This window comes from Marmota marmota, unplaced genomic scaffold (genome assembly GCF_001458135.2).
Source record: "Marmota marmota marmota unplaced genomic scaffold, marMar, whole genome shotgun sequence".
NCBI classification, from domain to species: domain Eukaryota; kingdom Metazoa; phylum Chordata; class Mammalia; order Rodentia; family Sciuridae; genus Marmota; species Marmota marmota.
The window spans coordinates 10,511,640-10,529,081 of record NW_025999969.1 but is presented as its reverse complement, the minus strand read 5'-3'; the positions used below and the strand labels follow the sequence as shown (position 1 = coordinate 10,529,081).

Sequence of the window (17,442 nt, the reverse complement as noted above, 5' to 3'; positions counted from 1 at the left end):
GAAAAAAAATGTGAAACATTTTTCTTTGCCATAGCATGAACTTATTTAAAAGTATAACTAGCAGCTGGATGCAGCAGTGCATGCCTGTAACCCAGCAACTTGAGAGACTGAGACAGGAGGATTCCAAGTTCAAAGCCAGCCTTAACAATTTAGCAAGACCCTGTCTCAAAATAAAAAATAAAAAAGAGGGCTGGGAATGTGGCTCAGTAGTTAAGTGTCCTTGGGTTCAATACACAGTGCCAAAAAAAAAAAAAGTATAACTAGCAAAATAGCAGGTCTATGAATAAAATCTCTGTGTGCCCAGATATAAAATAGTATAACAGGGGCTGGGGGTGTAGCTCAGTGGTAGAGTGCTTGCCTAGCATGTGTGAGGTACTGGGTTCACGCCTCATACCACACAAATAAATAACTACATAAAATAAAGGTATTGTGTCCATCTACAACGAAATATATTTTTTAAAGTTAAAAAGATAAAATAGTAAAACAACATAGCAGCACACTTTAAAACTAACATTTTTCACAAAAAGATAAAATGCAAAAGACTAGAAATCTTGACGTTGAAATAACTAATTTTCACAAAACATTTTACACAAATATAACCTACCCTCCCTCTTTCACTTCAAAGAGCCAGTTGTAAGGAATATAGAAAACACAGCCATCTGTCATGAGATGGGAATCCAATGGCAGTCCTCAGAGCCACCACATCACAGTCCAGCCCCCTTAGTACTTCTCTCCCTGACTCCATCTGAGCTCTTTACTGTTGAAATTCTCCTCAGCTGGGGAGGAATTTCACTCTCAACTGTCTTTAGAATGCCATCAAGGCTTTGAGAGAAATGTCAAAATGAGAAATAAAGTACATAATCTGGGGAAGAGGAAAGATCTAAGTTTTAGGTAGAAGAGTTACCCACATTATGAAACAGAGAAAAAACAGAGCAATAGATGATCTCTCTGGAAAAGGGGGCAAAACATGGAAAGAAAAACCCCAGTGAGTTAAGTATTCTAACATTTAGAGAATGCATAGAGTTTTATTTTTCAAAAACGTGGTTTTTGATGAGTACTCTTTAGGTAAAAATTTTAATTTAATCTTAATTTTCTCATAGTAAAATATTTTAAACTTGAAGGCTTATTTTAATTATCACTGAAAGTCAAACACAAACAGCTGTTTTTCTAACACACATGCACAGATGTGCACACCAGGTCATTAGTCACTCACTGGTCTTGTGTGGCCATGTCGTGGGGCAGTGAAAGGCTGCACCCCTCCATCACCATCATCTTCCTCCATTACTATTGCTGATGTTTCTGGCCCCTTGGTGTTCAGCTGTGTTCAGGAGCAAAGGAAGACAAGCCAGGAAAAGTCAAAGATTAAAATGTGACCAGGTCTCTTCTTTTTAAAACAAACTTTAAGAAGTTATTTTTCAATAGCTAACTTTTAAATGATTAAACCTCATTGGTTCCAATATAATCAATTAAAAAGTAAAGGTGATTTTCTGAAATATGGAAAAGTAAATACACATATATGATAAATATTCTTGAGTACTATTTAGAAACATTAAATAGTTCTTTACCTCTTATTTTAGAAAGCAAAATAAAAATGATTTGTTTTGGTAACCTTAATTAGAACAAGAACTATAAGAAATAAGTCAACTTACTGCTGGCGTTCCAGAGGGAAGCAATCCTTCTCTGAAAATGAAAGAGAAGGGAATGTTAACAATTCACCAGAAAAAACTTTTCTATGACAAAAAGAAAAATAATATAAAATAGGAGCAAGTGAAATGTCTTAAAACTGATTTCATTTTAAGTAGAATCACTTCTGTAGAAATATGATAGAAATAGTAATATAAAAATAATAATTTATAAAAGAATAAGCTACTAACTCTATAAACTTAATGGAACCCTAAACATACATTTTGAAAAATCTGGATAGATAATTAATATGGTTGACTTTCATGGTATGTAAATTATACTTCAATCAAGTTATTAAAATGTAATGGAGTCCTGGCCTGGTAATTCCATGCCTATAATCCAAGTGGCTCAAGAGGCAGAGACAGGAGGATCTTGAGTTCAAAGCCAGCCTCAGCAATTTAGCTAGGTGCTTAGAAATTCAGTGCGACCCTGCCTCTAAATAAGATACAAAATAGAGCTGGGGATGTTGTTCAGGGGTTGAGTGCCCCTGGGTTCAAACCCTGGTACCCCGCCCCCACCAAAGTGTAATGAAAACCATGCCCACCAAGCTATATTAAAATAAAACATTCCTTGTTTAAGATACTTTCTCCAGAGAATTGTCTACCAAAGAGCAAAAGGATATAAAGCCACCAAACATGGCAACTGGGAAAATAATTATTTTTGACATGGTTTCTTTATTTGTAAAATGCAACTTACTAGTTAGTTGACACAGAAGTTCTAGGTAAAAGTCTGACCTTTTCCTAAGGATACCAGGTAAGTTATTTATAGAAAAAGTCAAGATCAGTATTACTTGCAAAGAAGTCTACTTCTTTTTTGAACATAGCCTTTATCTCTGTGATGATGTAAACATATTAAATAAAATTAATCCAACCACATATGATTTTTGCATACATAGATTATTTTTAAAAACTATATATATGACTTTAGAGACTGAGAAACATATTAAATAAAAATTATATATCTTGTGGTTGTAATGGGCAAAATCTACACAGAGAGAAATGGGAGAAATGATTTTGCATCTTTTAAAGTACAGTGCAAAGAAGAGAAAGCAGGAGAACCAGTGTGGGGAAGGGGAGTCTAACTAAATCTCCAAAGACATTCCAGGTATCGCTCAACCAACTGCACCACGTGGACTTCATTCCGATGCTGCCTTACACAAACTGTTTTTAAAAATCCAGTATATTCCAATTCTTACCCACTTAGATTCTAATTCTGAGGAAAAAATCCTTTTAGTTATAAGGCTTATTTTTATGTATTTGGAAGTAATTTTTGAGTAGAAAATACTTTTTATTTCAAGGTCTGTGCATTTGTAAAGCAAAACTTCCTTCTATGCCACTGACAATAAACATATCTCCAGCATAAACATGTCTATATATCCACACTTTTTCCTTCTAAACTGAAAATCATTGAAATCCGTGAGGAGGAAAAAAAACCCAAGTAAATGTAACAACATGGAACAAGTGTGAATCCCACTACCATGTTGAATTATAATGTATAAGAAATATGGGAAAAATGTAACATATCCAATTCCATTTCTAACAAAATTATGAGATCAATGAAATCCTCAGTCTCCAGATGATGTTCAAGAGCCATCCGGACAGCTGACAAAAAGCAGTATCTATGTAGGAGAAAGTAGGAACAATACAGTTTAGCTTTTTATTTTTCCAGAAATGATCTTTTTATCTATCAGTGCTTCACAAGTTTCCATGGGATTCAGTCTTTTACCACTGTCTGATGTCTCACCAGGAGGAGGAAATCTGAGATTTTTCTGCTTCAAGGTGCTGGCGTTATAATACTTGTTGACACCCCGCACAGCTAGAGGATGCTCAGTTGGCTTTCCTTTGAGGACCCTGAAGGTTTGTGGCAACTGAGCCCGCTGCGCTGGCATGCCCTAACAAAGAGAAATTCAGACATGAGTTGTGGTTTGAATTGCTCTAGTACTATCGATTTTCAGAGATAAACATCAACATACATAAAACAAACCCATACACATAATTTTAGATTTGACTAAATTCTAAATGGTCTCATTTTCTAAAACTCTACTTTTCCATATTTATTTTGCAAATCAACAGGAAAGATCCAAACAGAGGAATGGGAATGGTGTGTTTGAGGAGATGGACAGAAGTGTCAAACCTGTATTTCCTCTTGTTCATCATCCACCAGAGTAGCTCCTAATTGAGAAGGCTTAAGCCAAAAGCAAAAGTCAGGGGACAGCAAACAGGAAGAAGGACGCTTGCTTATGTCTGGTTCTGCTCTAGGCTTTAGACAGAGAACACAGGGCGGCAGGCCCATTCCAACTTCAGCACTTCAGGGAATACAAATGTAGGGTTTTGAAACCAAGAACCCACTTCATACAGTGTTTACTGTTTCAGATCTTTCTAGGCCGGGAGGAGGAGGAGTACCAGGGATTGAATTCAGGGGCACTCAACCACTCAGCCATACCCTCAGCCTTTTTATTTTTTGAGACAGGGGTCTCACTAAATTGCTTAGTTCCTCACTTAGTTGCTGAGTCTGGCTTTGAACTTGTAAACCTCCTAAATCAGCCTCACAAGCTTCTGGGATTACAGTCATGCTCCACTGAACCCAGCAATACATTATAGTTTTTTTTTTCCCCCCTAAATCTATTTAAAACAATCTAGTAGTACATTAAATGGTCATGCCATATTTTTAACCAATTTACTACTAATGATATTTGAGTTGATTTTTTGCTACATTTTGCTATCTAAATAATGGGACACAACCCATAATCTATGCTGTTCTATGGCTCCCCAAGGACACACGTGCTAAATATTACATTTCTGGGTCAAAATGTATATATGTGAAAGTAACATATTCATTTGTGATTTGGGATATATACATAAAGGGTTTTTTTAAATTTTGTTTTTGTTTTTATTGTTTTGTCTTGTTTTGTTTTGTTTTTTTGGTGTTTGGGATTAAACCCAGGCCTTAAGCTGCTAAGCACCTGCTAAACATTACCACAAGTTACCTCTAGTCCCAAGGTCTTAATGATATGGAGTCAAATTGGCTTGTTTCCTCCCCCATCTCCTGTACTGGGGACTGAATCCAGGGGTGCTTTAACACTGAGCTTCATCCCCAGTCCCCCCACCCTTTTGCAAATTTGGGACAAGAGTCTTGTTAAGACCCCAACCCCTGCATCAAACGTGTGATCTTCCTACCTCAACCGGGAGCCTCTGGGATTGTAGGGGTGAACCAAAGTGCTTGGCTTCACAAATTATTATTATTAGTAGTAGTAGTATTAATATTAGTATTTAGTTTTTGTTTTTGAGACATATGGTCTCACCATTTTCCCCAGGTTTATCTCAAACTCATGGTCTCTAGTGATCTTTGTGTATCAGTCTGCAGAGTAGCTGCAAGTACAGGCACGTGCTACCAAACCCAGCTTTCATGTTTATTTTTTTAAAATAAATATTTAGTTGTAGATGGACACAATACCTTTATTTTATTTATTTTTATGTGGTGCTAAGGCTCTAACCCAGGGCTTCATGCGTGCTAGGCAAGCACTCTACCACTGAGCCACAACCCGAGCCCTAATATTTTTATTCTTTAATTTGTTTTTGGAAGTACTAGGTATTTAAGCCAGGAGCATTATACCACTGAGCGACATTCCCAGCCCTTTCTACTTTGAGATTGGGTCTTGCTAAAACTACCCAGGCTGGTCTCTAATTTATGATGCTTCTGCCTCAGCCTCCTAAGATGCTGGGATGATAGGCAGACGTCACTATGCTCAGTCATCTTAAATTGCTGTTTTTGATTCTGGGATTCCTATCACATGTAAAATGTCTTATCAATATGAGATTGCACAGCCAAGTGTGGTGGCATGTACCTGTAGTACCTCCTGTTCAGAAAGCAGGAACAGGAGAGTCACTGGAGCCCACAAATTTGAGACCAATCTGAGCATCAGAGGAAGCCCCAACACAAGCCCAAAGAAAATGAAAAAGAAAATGTGGGGTCCTCCAATAACTAACAGTGAAAAATTAACCCAAATTTAAATGTAAGGTCTCTAGTGTGGCTCAATGGTAGAGCTCTTGCCTCGCTCGCTCAAGGAAACCAGTTTTCATGCTTATTCGTACTACACCAAAGCAGAAATCTAAACTCTCCAAATCCTTCTATATAATGAAATATATATATATATATATATATATATATATATGTGTGTGTGTGTGTGTGTGTGTGTGTGTGTGTGTGTGTCTATATATCTATGTGTATCTATATATCTGTGAGTGTGTGTGTGTGTGTATACACACATTTTCCCCCAGCACTGGGGTGTTGAGCCCAAGGACATCCTACCACTTAGCTTTATGCCTAGCTCTTCTTATTTTGAGGTACAGTCTTGCTAATTTCAGAGGCTGGCCTAAAGCTGCCTCAGTTTCCTAAGTTGCTGGAATTAGTCATGTGCCACCAAACCCAGTTTACAATCCCTTTTCTAGCCAGTCCAGTGGTGCACATCTGCCTTCCAGCACTCAGCACATTGACATAGGAGGTTTGCTTGACCTCAGAAGTTCAAGACTGGCCTGGCCAACATACGGGGAACTCCACCTTAAACAAACAGAAAACCCACAAAAGTGATGGTCAATTTTTCTTTCCTTTTCCACATCTGAGGATTGAATTCAGGGGTGTGTTACCATTGACCTACATCCCCAAAACATTTTTTTTTGATACAGAAAACAATTCTCTTTACGTTACTGATCCTTGACTTGTGATCCTCCTGCCTCAATCTCTTGAGTAGCTGGGCTTATAGATGGNCATCCCCAGGAATATATATATATATATATATATATATATATATATATATATATATATATACACACACACACACACACACACACACACATATACACACACATACATACAGAAAACAATTCTCTTTAAGTTACTGATCTTTGACTTGTGATCCTCATGCCTCAGTCTCTTGAGTAGCTGGGTTTATAGATGGGCACACCTGTACCCAACTCTATTATCAGTTTTCAAGTATGCAGTAAATTAACTGTAACAACCATATTGACTATTATATCTCCAAAACTTTCTCATGTTAACTGAAACTTTGTAGTTTCTGACTAATCTACTAGCCTATTAGGACTAACAATAAACAAGTTCCCTTTGTATTTTATGGAATTGTTTCAGGCGCACTTGGTATTTTCCAGGCTGGTGGGTATTGTCCATCTGCAGCCCTTGCCAGGAAGCCAGCCAGGTCAGTCACTGTGATTATTACTGTTACCACATTTTAAGGATGAGAGACATGCTGAATGTCTTCCCAAGGGCAAAGAGTCAGGCAGTGTTGGTTTATGAGCTTGAGTCTCCAGAGACCAAAAATGAACCAGGAGGGCCCTGTCCCAGCCCTTCAGAGCCTCCACCCAACGTCAGGAAACACACTTCCCTGAACCTAGGACACATAGGCACAGCTGCCATAGGAAGCAGCAAAAAAAATATGTGTATATTACAGGCGTGGGGGTCTTGGCACTCTCAACAGGGAATTGAGGGCTCAGGCACAAGAGACCCCCACATGGGGCTCCGGAGATGAATTTCTGCTGCATGTCCTGGCATTGTTGGGTATGAAGGGAGAATGGGAGGCCAAGCCTCCTTTGGAAGCCTCCCAATGCACCACTGGGCTGATGAGAAGCTAAACACAGAGTCAGTACATGGGGGATATCTCCCTACCCTCCACCCCACAACTCACAGTTAAGTCCCAGGGTGCCAGAGGCAGGACAAGGGAGAGGGCTGGCACCACATCACGGTAAGGGACCATGGGGGGCACTATGCGTTACCCACCCCACTGTACAACTAATGCTCCACACAAATTTTTTCACATCATATGTCAAAAATTTCCATTAAAAAAAGAAATCTGGGGGTGCTGGGGTTGTGGCTCTGGGGTAGAGTGCTTGCCTAGCATGCATGAGGAACTAGGTTCAATCCCTGGCACCACATAAAAATAAACAAATAAAACAAATATATGTGTCCATCTACAACTGATATTTATATATGTACACACACACACACACACACACACACACACTCACACACACACACATAAAAGAAACAGAATTTTCTTTAAAACATAAACCACTGGACTAGTCTCAGTCCTCATTAATAGCTGAGGAAACTGGGGACCAAAAAAGTAAGGACTGGCCCAAAGCCAACCAGAAAGTGTGTTTCAGTCTTTTCTCTTTGTCTATCCAGGGACACCTTAGTGTGCTCTGAAGCCCTGTGACCTGGACCCTGTACCCTCCAGGTCCATAATCCCACTCCTTATGCTCCAAGTGCTTCAGCTTCAGGGCCAGCCCGACATCGGGGGCTTCCCCTAACACATGTGCAACCACATTTCCCATGGTTCAAAGCTCACCTGATACTCCTTACCTTCTGTACAGGTGCAGACTTGCCACTCCTTGGGGGGGCCTGAGTGGCATACCTGGGCCAAAGGAGGTCTTTAAGGTGTTCTTTTGGCCCCCAGTTGGTCCCCTGGTCCACCTGAAGGCAGACCGCCTCAGACATGTACCTGGGAAGCAACAGGCCAAATGCAAGGAGTCACTACCCACCTTGGCCTGGTCTCCCTGACCACTCTCACCCCTCAGCTGGGAAAGCACAGATCCCAGGGCCCTCATCCAGAAGCCTTATCCAGGCTGCCATTCCCCTCGAGCACATTTCTTGGGGCAAGAACCTACAACACTGCCGCGACCCCTCGCCGGCAAGGGAAAACACGACACAGGATTCTTCTTTCAGCAGTTTATTCAGGCCTTGATTCATGTATCATCTTCTAGTGACCCGTCGCCGAGCGCCCAAGCACAGCCTAATAAAGCCTCCAGCATACCAATCTTAAGCTGCCACGTGGACCTTTCTCATAGGGTGGTAAGGGATTGCGTGCCAATTCTCCATATTAGGAGTTGTTTATCACAGGCCACAGTGGAAGCCGGCGCCATCTTCTAATGGCGGCCACGGTCTAATTAGAACGGCTCACCACACAACACCAAGGAAGAGTGAAATTCCCAGAAACTCCCAGAGTGCCCTGGAGAAAACCCCAAGGGAAAGGAACAGGGAGTGTTAAGGCTGGGAGCTGGAGACAGGGACCAGGGAAATAAACCCAGCTTCACCCCCCCGCACCAGCCCCAGGGTCCAGCACTTGAGCCCTTGGTTGACCAACTCACTTGGGTCCCAAAGGTGCACATAGTGCGATGTAACAGTTTCTTGGGCAGCCCACATTGAATGCCTTGTCATGCTGGAGGGAAATGAGGAGGGGAAGAGGAGTTCAGAATCAGCAGGACTGGGCAAGGCCATCTCCCAGGGACCCTCACTAAGTTGGTCAGTTAAGCCAGGACTCAACCTGGGCCTGTGGCCAGGCTCTAGGTACAGGGGTGCCCAAGAGTGACCCACGGCCTCCTGCCTTCCCAGGCTCCCAGGAAGAGTGACCTCCCTCGACCCACTTGTGAGCAGCTGTCCCCAGACAGTGCTGACCCAGCACCCACCTCTCCTGCCTTCTCAGGGCTCCTCAACCCCTAGTGCTTCCCTTTGCAGGATCCTTGATCTGTCTCCATTGGCCACACCTGTCCTCTCACCTCATCCTTCCAGGTACCTTTTAAGATCTGTCTTGTGCTGTTCTGCTCAACTGATCCAAAGATGGTGTCACCACCCAGCTCCCACTTGACTTTCTTACCTCTCGATTTTTTCTAAAAATCTACCTTCATTGAGTTTCACTATCTGGGAGACCAGTGGCAGCAGGGGATGCCCAGACATATTTCCCTAATTAAAAATCAGATTTTCTTGAACAGCCAACAATAAAAAATAAAATAAATAAATAAATAAATAAATAAATAAATAAAAATATAAGATGATAGATTAAAAAAAAAAAATCAGATTTTCCAGGAAAATCTGAGCTGAAGACCTTCAGTACACAAAGCAGGAAAGGTCAAGCTCAAAGGTCATGTACTTCCCAGGACACTGACTGACTTCTCCTCTCTCCCTTATTCTACTTTCTCTTTCTCCTGAGTCCATCCCTCAGCCTCGACCCCTCCTCCTTCCAGAACAGGTTGAGTTTCACCCCAACTTCATGAGCTTTAGGTAGCAAATACTCTGTTATAATGGAAAGTGGCCCAGCAGCACCTCTATCCACCCCAAGTCTCCGATGGCCTACACATGAAGACTTTCATCTTCAACACTCTTCTCCACTAGAAGAAAAGAAGACTCCACATCAGAACAGCTCTGGAATATGTCCAAAAAGCAACTCGAATCATTGTCCTCTATGAGGATCTGCCTCCTTTAAGGTGTTCACAGCACTTAAGAAAGGAGTATACCACCAGGTGCAGTGGCACACACCTGTAATCCCAGGGAATTGGGATTTTGAGGCTGGAGGATCGCAAGTTCAAGGCCAGCCTCAACAATTTAGCAAGGCCCTCAACAATTTAGTGACACCCTATCTCAAAACAAAATAGAGCAAGGATTAGGGATACAACTTTGGTGGTAAAGCACCTCTGGGTTCAATCCCTAGTACTAGAAGAAATAAATTAATTAATAGCAGAGCATTAAAAAAATTACAGAATCCTTAAACTTAGAGAAAGAATATTTGATTAGATATATATCATGTACAGAAAATATTGATTGTACATAAAGTACAGAAAATGCTTAAGGAATGATAGTAAATTTCTAAGAACTGAGAGGTAAATGTGAATACCATCCTCCCCCCACATGGAACCCTATCACACACAACTAGAATCCAACAGCTCTGTGCCACCCAGACCAGCCTCTCTCTCTGGCTCCACTCCTGGGGCTCCTGCTCCAATTCTGTGTCTCAAACGCCCTCACACTCCACAGGACCAAAATGCAGCGGCATCTTCTTCTTGCCCCATCTCTGACCAACTTCCTGCTGCCTCTCCTTCTTCCCCTTATCCTGGGGGGTCAGGGCACCAGGCTTCTCTCGGTTCCTTTCCTCTTTCCTTCTATCCCCAAATGTTGGTTCTTCTGTTTGTTGGTTCACTCATTGATTCAGATGTCTTTTCTCTGTGTGCTGGGGAATGAAGAATTCAGGGCCTTGCACATGCTAAGCACACACTCTACCACTGAGATGCACCCCCATCAGAAATATTTCAGGGCATCAAAAATGCTTCTGTCCAACCAGGCATGGTGGCACACACCTGTAATCCCAGTGACTTGGGAAACTGAGGCAGATTTGAGACCAGCCTCGGCAACTTAGTGAGACCCTGATTCACAATAAAAAGTAGCAGGGACTGGGGATGTAGTTCAGTGGTAAAGTGCCCCTGGGTTCAATACCGAGTAGCAAAAAACAAACCCCTGTCACTGCACTGGGGATGGAAAGCACCCTGCAAACAGCATGGCCAGCCTACTTTCAGTGGTGAGGGCAGCTGCAACCTGAGGTCCTGAGCACCAAGGGGCGTGGAAAGGGTAGAGCAGAGAGAGAGTATCATGGGAACCATGTAGGCAATCCAGCTCACAGCACCCAGGTACATGCAGAGGAGAAGCCCAGAGAGTTAAGTGCTGAGACAGCGACTTCTGGTTTCAGAGGCTGTGTCTAGACCAGAAAGAGTAGTCTGAAGATGTCTGCTGAACTTGGCCATTAATGAGAGCATCATCCTGACAGCAAGGGCTGGGCGGACCTGGGCCAGGAAGTGAAGGGGGAGCTAGTGAACAAGCTCAACTCTGTCAGGACATAAGGCCCAGAAGGTACAACAGGTGGAGTGGAGGCCTGGGATGTTAAGGCTGGGACTTGTATGACTTTAATCTGAGCACAAACATGTGTAGATGACCATGGGAAGGAATGGTAGTGATGTAACAGCAGCACACAGGGCACTCTCTGGTGCCAGTCACTGTTCTATGTGGTTTACATGAATCAACCCACAATTCCCTGTTTTTCAGATAGGGAAATTGAGTGACCAGGGGCTGAGTAGCATACCCCAGGTCTCCCTGCTGGTCAGTTCTAGAGCTCTGATTTGAACTTATGTGGTTTACACCAGAGTCTTTGCCACCAACCACCAAGCAAGTGACTCCAGGAGTTGCAGTCAGGGGGCAGAGTAGAAAGGGAGTAAAGTTGGAGCATGGGATCAGTGCCTGAGATGGGTACTGCCAATAATGGAAAGGAGCCCTGATTGGTGAATCCCAGAGGGCAGACCCACATTTAGGTCCCTTGAGACTTGGGGATCCTGGACATGGAGGGCCTCACTCTGAGCAGAGGAGGAAGGGCGATGGCCTATGGCCTGACCTGGGGCTGGAAGAACCACAGGATGGAGGGAGGGAAAAGGCTGCCAGGCAAACTCAATGATGATACTAGAAGCTGGAGAGAGGAGGAGACAGGCAGACCACAGGGCTGAGGAATAAGGGCCAAGCACAGGAGTCACAGCGGGGAGGGAACCACATATGGCAGTGGTGGGGTGGTGACTAAAAGGATGGGAGGTGATGAGCAGACAGGCTCCTCTGTCTGTCCAGCTGCCTCAGGGTCTGCAGCTTCCCCTCCCCCACTGATGCTGCCCACCAGTCTTCCTGAAAGAGCCTTTAGTCAAGTGATTGCCATACTAAAGGAATCCCAGTCAGAGATGCCCACCCCTATCATTCCTAGTGGATGCTCAAAGAAAAAGCAATAAAGACACAGATGGGGAAGAAAACAATGAAACTGTTCCTCACCGAGGACATGAGGTTCCATTCAGAGTGAACAACAACGAATGCTGGGGAAGAAGCTCAGTGGTCAAGCACCCCTGATTCAATCCTCAGTGCTGGAAAAACAGCAACACCAAGGTTTCCTGCTCTTTGGAAGATGCTATGAAGAAAATGAAATGACAAGCCATGAATTGCAAGATGAAGATTTGCAACACACAGATCTGAATCCACTATAGGGAACTCCTGAAACTCAATAAGAAAAGAACACAGTTTTTTTTTAATGGGCAAAAGTTTGGAGCAAACACTTCACCGACAATGTACCCATGGCTGATAAGACACGAAAATATGCTCAACATCATTAGTCATTAGGAAAATACAGACTGGAGCCCTAATGAGATACCACTACTAATTTATTAGACAGGCTACAATTTGAAAACAAAAAAGAATAGTGACCAATGACAGTGTCAAATGCTATTGAGGATGTGGAGCAACTGGAATTCTCATTCATTGCTGGTACAAAGTAGAAACAGTACAGTTGTTTTCTAAAACATCCCACATGTTTATCTTTTGACTCAGCAATGCTACCCTTAACAATTTACCCAACAGAAATGAAAACTTATGTCCACATGTTTTTGCATCAATGGTTGTTGTGGCAGCTTTATTTATAACTGATGCTGCCCACCAGTCTTCTTGAAAAAGCCTTTAGTCAAGTGATTGCCATACTAAAAGAATCCCAGGGAAAAGTTCCTGGGCACAGTTCCCCATGACTTTAATGGTTTGGGAGGCTAAGGTAAGAGGGTGGCAAGTTCAAAGCCTCAGTAACTTAGTAACTTAGCAAGGCCTTAAGCAACTTAGTAAACACTTTCTCAAAATTGTAAAAATTTTTCAAAAAGAAAACATAAGGGTGCTGGGGGTGGGGTGGGGTGAGGCTGGGATGGTTGCTCAGTGGTTAAGCATCTCTGGGTTCAATCCCTGGTACAAAAACAAAGCAAAATAAACCAACAAAAATACTGCCAAAACCTAGGTGCAAAGTAAAAATCCTTCAATTGATGAATGTATAAATAATCTGTAGGGAAATACAATACGACACAGAAACAAAAGACAATAAACTACTGATGTGAGCAACTACATAGATGAATCTCAAATGTATCCTGCTCAGTGAATGAAGCCAGAGTAGAAAGCCCACAACACCATTTATGCATGATTCTGGAAAGAGAAAAACCACAAGGACTCAGGGAGACAAAATGACAACAAGAGATGAAAAGATTTTCTCTGTAATGAAACTGGTTAACCTTGATCTTGGTGGAAAGTACATGATATCATTTGTCAAAATCCCTAGCTATAGACTAAAAAGGGTGAATTTTACTGTTTGCAATTACCCCTCAATGAATGACATTTTCACAAAATTTTACCATGGCTCCCAGGTTTCCACTTCTTCCAAAGGAAATTCCACGCTTGGCTTTCTGGGCCTTTCTAATCTTGACCCCCATGGGGTCAACCTCATTGCCTATGTCACCTTGTGCTTGATCTAGATCCGTTTCTTCATCATTCTGTTAACACTCTACTTTCAGATTTCTGTGACTTTCTGCAAAATTGTACCTCTCACAGTCAATGCCCTCCTGTCTGCCTCTCCAAAAGCACACCTAGGACACAGAGAGTGGCATGTTCTCCTCTACAGCGTGGGCTTCGCCAAACTCCCAATCTCTTCCAGTTGGCTACACCACTCAGGACTGACCCCTCGCTCAGAGTGTTCCTGGTGTCTCCTGGTGTTATTCTGATGGCAGGTTGCTTATCAACACAAGTGCATGATGTACTTACTCACCTCTACACCCATCCCTCAAATAACCGCCACCTAGCACACCCAGCACATAGTAGGCTTTCAATGCAATGCACCCAGGAGGCAGAATGGCCACCAAGCTCCAGGGTATAGAGATTTCTGAGCTGCGTCTTCAGAGGTGGGTCTGGAAGGACTCATGAGGCACCATCAAGGCCAAGGACAGTGGAGAAAGTGCACAAAGTGTCTAATTGAAGAGGTGCAAGATGCCTCCACACAGCCAAGGGCACACGCACTCACCACTTACCTTCTCCTCATAGGGTCGCCTGGCGGTGCCCACCGCCACTGCCTTGATGAACAATTGCAGGATGAGTGGGACCAGGAGGGCCCCAGCGCGTACAGCCACGAGGATGCTGTGCACAGGCTAAGAAGGAAAGCCATGGAAGAGCTCCTCCCTGGCCCCGCCTGTCGACCCCACTGCTCCCTCCCTCCCTCCTCCCCCAGCTAGCACTACCCACTGCTCTCCCTCCCTGGACTGGACAGTTAGTCCAATACACCCAAGGGAAGCCTCCCTCCACCACACTGTCCTCCCACCTGTCCCTTTTCAACTTTCATTACCCTACTCTGTGGGCCCCTAGATTCTTAACTCCACAGGTATCCTACACCGCCGTGTCCCTGACCCCACTGGCCTTCTACCTGTCCTTCACAGGTCCTCCCCAGTGACTTCTCCCTCTAGCCCCGCCCACGTCAGCCCCTCCCCTATCACCCTGCTTCTCCTGCGCTGTTTGCCCCTCTCTCCCCACCACACAAGCTCTTCCCAGTGTGGGCCCTGGGGACTGTGTGGATACGTCATGGTTTTGTCCAGAAACGCCATGTTCCTCCTGCGTATGATGAAAACCACGCAGGTGGCCAGCACGGTACCCAGATAGAGGCACAGAGACATGAGTAGTAGCAGGTAGAGCCGGATGTTTTGGTGCCCCATGCAGTTATTCACCCACCTGCAATGGNTCCTGGGCTGTTTGCCCCTCCCTCCCCACCACACAAGCTCTTCCCAGTGTGGGACCCTTGGGACTGTGTGGATACGTCATGGTTTTGTCCAAAAACGCCATGTTCCTCCTGCGTGTGATGAAAACCACGCAGGTGGCCAGCACGGTACCCAGATAGAGGCACAGAGACACGAGGAGTAGCAGGTGGAGTAGCAGGTAGAGCCGGATGTTTCGGTGCCCCACGCAGTTATTCACCCACCTGCAATGGTGGTCGAACTCCTAGGGGAGAGGAGGCAGGTCAGAGGGTCCTTCTGGAATGCCCTCCATCATCCCCTAATCCTGAGGCCTCCCCTAACGCAGCCCTCTAGGCCGCCTGCTCTTGACCTTACATAAGGGTTCCCATCTGAGCGAGAACCTGGCATTTCCCTGGTTAGAGCACAGTTAGGACCCCATGGCTCATCAGGTCACCTGTCCTGAGTGAGGTCTTTAGAGACAAGACCTGCCTGGTGTCACTTGGACCAGGATATAACAACTCTGGGCTCCGTTTTCTCAGAAACTGGATAAGGATGAAAAAAATGCCCTTCCCCTACCAGCCGTCTGCACTTGTGAACCCGAGCAGGGTGGGCACATCAGAGAAACGCACTCAGAACCCAGGAAACCCTCCAACTGGGACACCCAGACCAAGACGGGCAAAGATCCCCAGGACAGGGCAGCAGTCAGCCTAAAGGGCTGGGGATCTAGTATCAGCAAGCCAGGGGAGGGGACAGTCACTGTTTTTCCTCCACCTGACTCCACCAGGCTCAGCACAGAGGGGATGCCCTTTGCATGTCAGCACCTGTGCAAGCAAGGCCAGCCTCCCTGGACAGGTGCAGACACAGAGGTGATGACATATATAAGTGACCAACAGTGGCTGAGAGCCACTTGAAGCACTCTGGGAACATGGTCTGATACCCCCACCTGGCCCACTCATGATGTGAGGTTCCCGGTCCTGGCCAGGTGCCCGGAGATAGGTTGGTGAGTGGACAGGGAGGAGGAGCACTCACCTCCACACAGATGTCACACCTTTTGCAGTGGAAGGTTTGGGGCAGGCGGTGAAAATAGCAGGTGGGATACCACGGCATGTGGTACAACCTGCCATTCACTCGTGCCATGTAGGGAGCCTCAGGGTCCTGCTCGAAGGCACCTGGCAGGGGGAGAGGTGTGGGCAGTGGAGGAGGCCCTTGTATCACTCTGATGCTCAGGGCAGCCCCATAGCATCACTGGGCATCAAGAAGGTGGGGAGGAGGAGGGCAGGGGAACCCCGGTCCCTGTTGAGCAAGCTGACCACTCAGATGGGCAGCAGTCAGAGAGAAGGGCTGTCCAGCCACAGGAGCTCTACATGGAGCTCCCCCTTTGGAATAGTGATCAGTGCTTGGAGTAGGGTGTGAAATGGGAAGGAGGAAGGGTGAACTGTGTGGTTGGAAGAGCCTGCTGCCTCTCTTGCCCGGTCCTCCCTTCTAAAGCAACCGCAAAACCTCCAGGATTCTGTTTTTCACACTTCAGTGGCTTGGGAAATGAAGTGCCAGGGCCCAAGTAATAAGGACAGGGTAAGAGGGGATCCTGAGGCCACAGGTGGGGTCAGCCCTTTACAAATGACCTCTGTAGGCACCAGCCTTGGGGTGCCACCTCCCTCTCCCAGGAGTCTGAGGCCTTACCTCTGTGTAAGATGCCTGGGTCCAAAAAATTCATGCCAATGAGTCTGTACAACTCCGAGGCCCGGCTTACCTGAGGTCAGACCCATAGACCTTAAGGACAGATCTGAATATCCAGGCTAGAGACAGACCCCATTCCCTCCACCAAATGTCACCAGCATTACCAGCCTCCCACAGTCCCCCCAAATCCTCAGGCTCCCCACATCTCTGTACTTCCCACTAAATATCCTCCTTCCCCTCCTGGCCTGCCTCCACCTCCCTGCCTCTGCACTCTCACTGTCTATTTCCCTGCTGTCTCTTGGTGGGAACCCGACAGCTGGCCCGGAGACTCACGGAAACGTAAAGAACACAGCACTTAGAAAGACCAGGGCTGCCACTGTGAAACAAGCCCAGAGGCTTGAGAATAGCCAGGATCTGGCTGGGGGTGGGGGTGGGGACAATAAATCGTTTGATGCAGTCATGCTGCGATGCCTGCTCTCAAACAAATGAGAGCCAACCGCTCCTTCTCCTGGGTTGGCACCCAGAGTACCATGACTACAAGTGTGACATCAGAGAGGTTCCGGAATGGGGGCTCTGGCTGCTTCCTGTGCCCACTGATATCAACCTTCCCCTGCCCTCACATACACACTTATAGATGGGGACATCCTGCTCTTACAATGTGGCTTTGTTGGAGCTTGTGAGGATGGATGTAGTTTAT

At 45.1% G+C, this 17,442-nt stretch overlaps 1 protein-coding gene across 1 annotated transcript in view; it reads right to left on the bottom strand.

Moving 5' to 3' along the window:
* The window catches only part of LOC107154287 (serine/threonine-protein kinase PAK 2-like), a 36,793-nt gene extending 19,959 nt beyond the window's left edge, over nucleotides 1-16,834 (bottom strand). The window contains exons 1-8 of the mRNA XM_015499897.2: nucleotides 16,819-16,834; nucleotides 16,098-16,237; nucleotides 15,152-15,333; nucleotides 14,917-15,066; nucleotides 14,376-14,481; nucleotides 8,841-8,911; nucleotides 8,056-8,194; nucleotides 1,214-1,318 (exon numbers count right to left, since the gene is read on the bottom strand). Of these exons, the coding sequence (XP_015355383.2) occupies nucleotides 1,214-1,318; nucleotides 8,056-8,194; nucleotides 8,841-8,911; nucleotides 14,376-14,481; nucleotides 14,917-15,066; nucleotides 15,152-15,333; nucleotides 16,098-16,237; nucleotides 16,819-16,834 (909 nt within the window). The remainder of the gene's footprint in view (nucleotides 1-1,213; nucleotides 1,319-8,055; nucleotides 8,195-8,840; nucleotides 8,912-14,375; nucleotides 14,482-14,916; nucleotides 15,067-15,151; nucleotides 15,334-16,097; nucleotides 16,238-16,818) is intronic.
* Nucleotides 16,835-17,442: the final 608 nt, after the last annotated feature.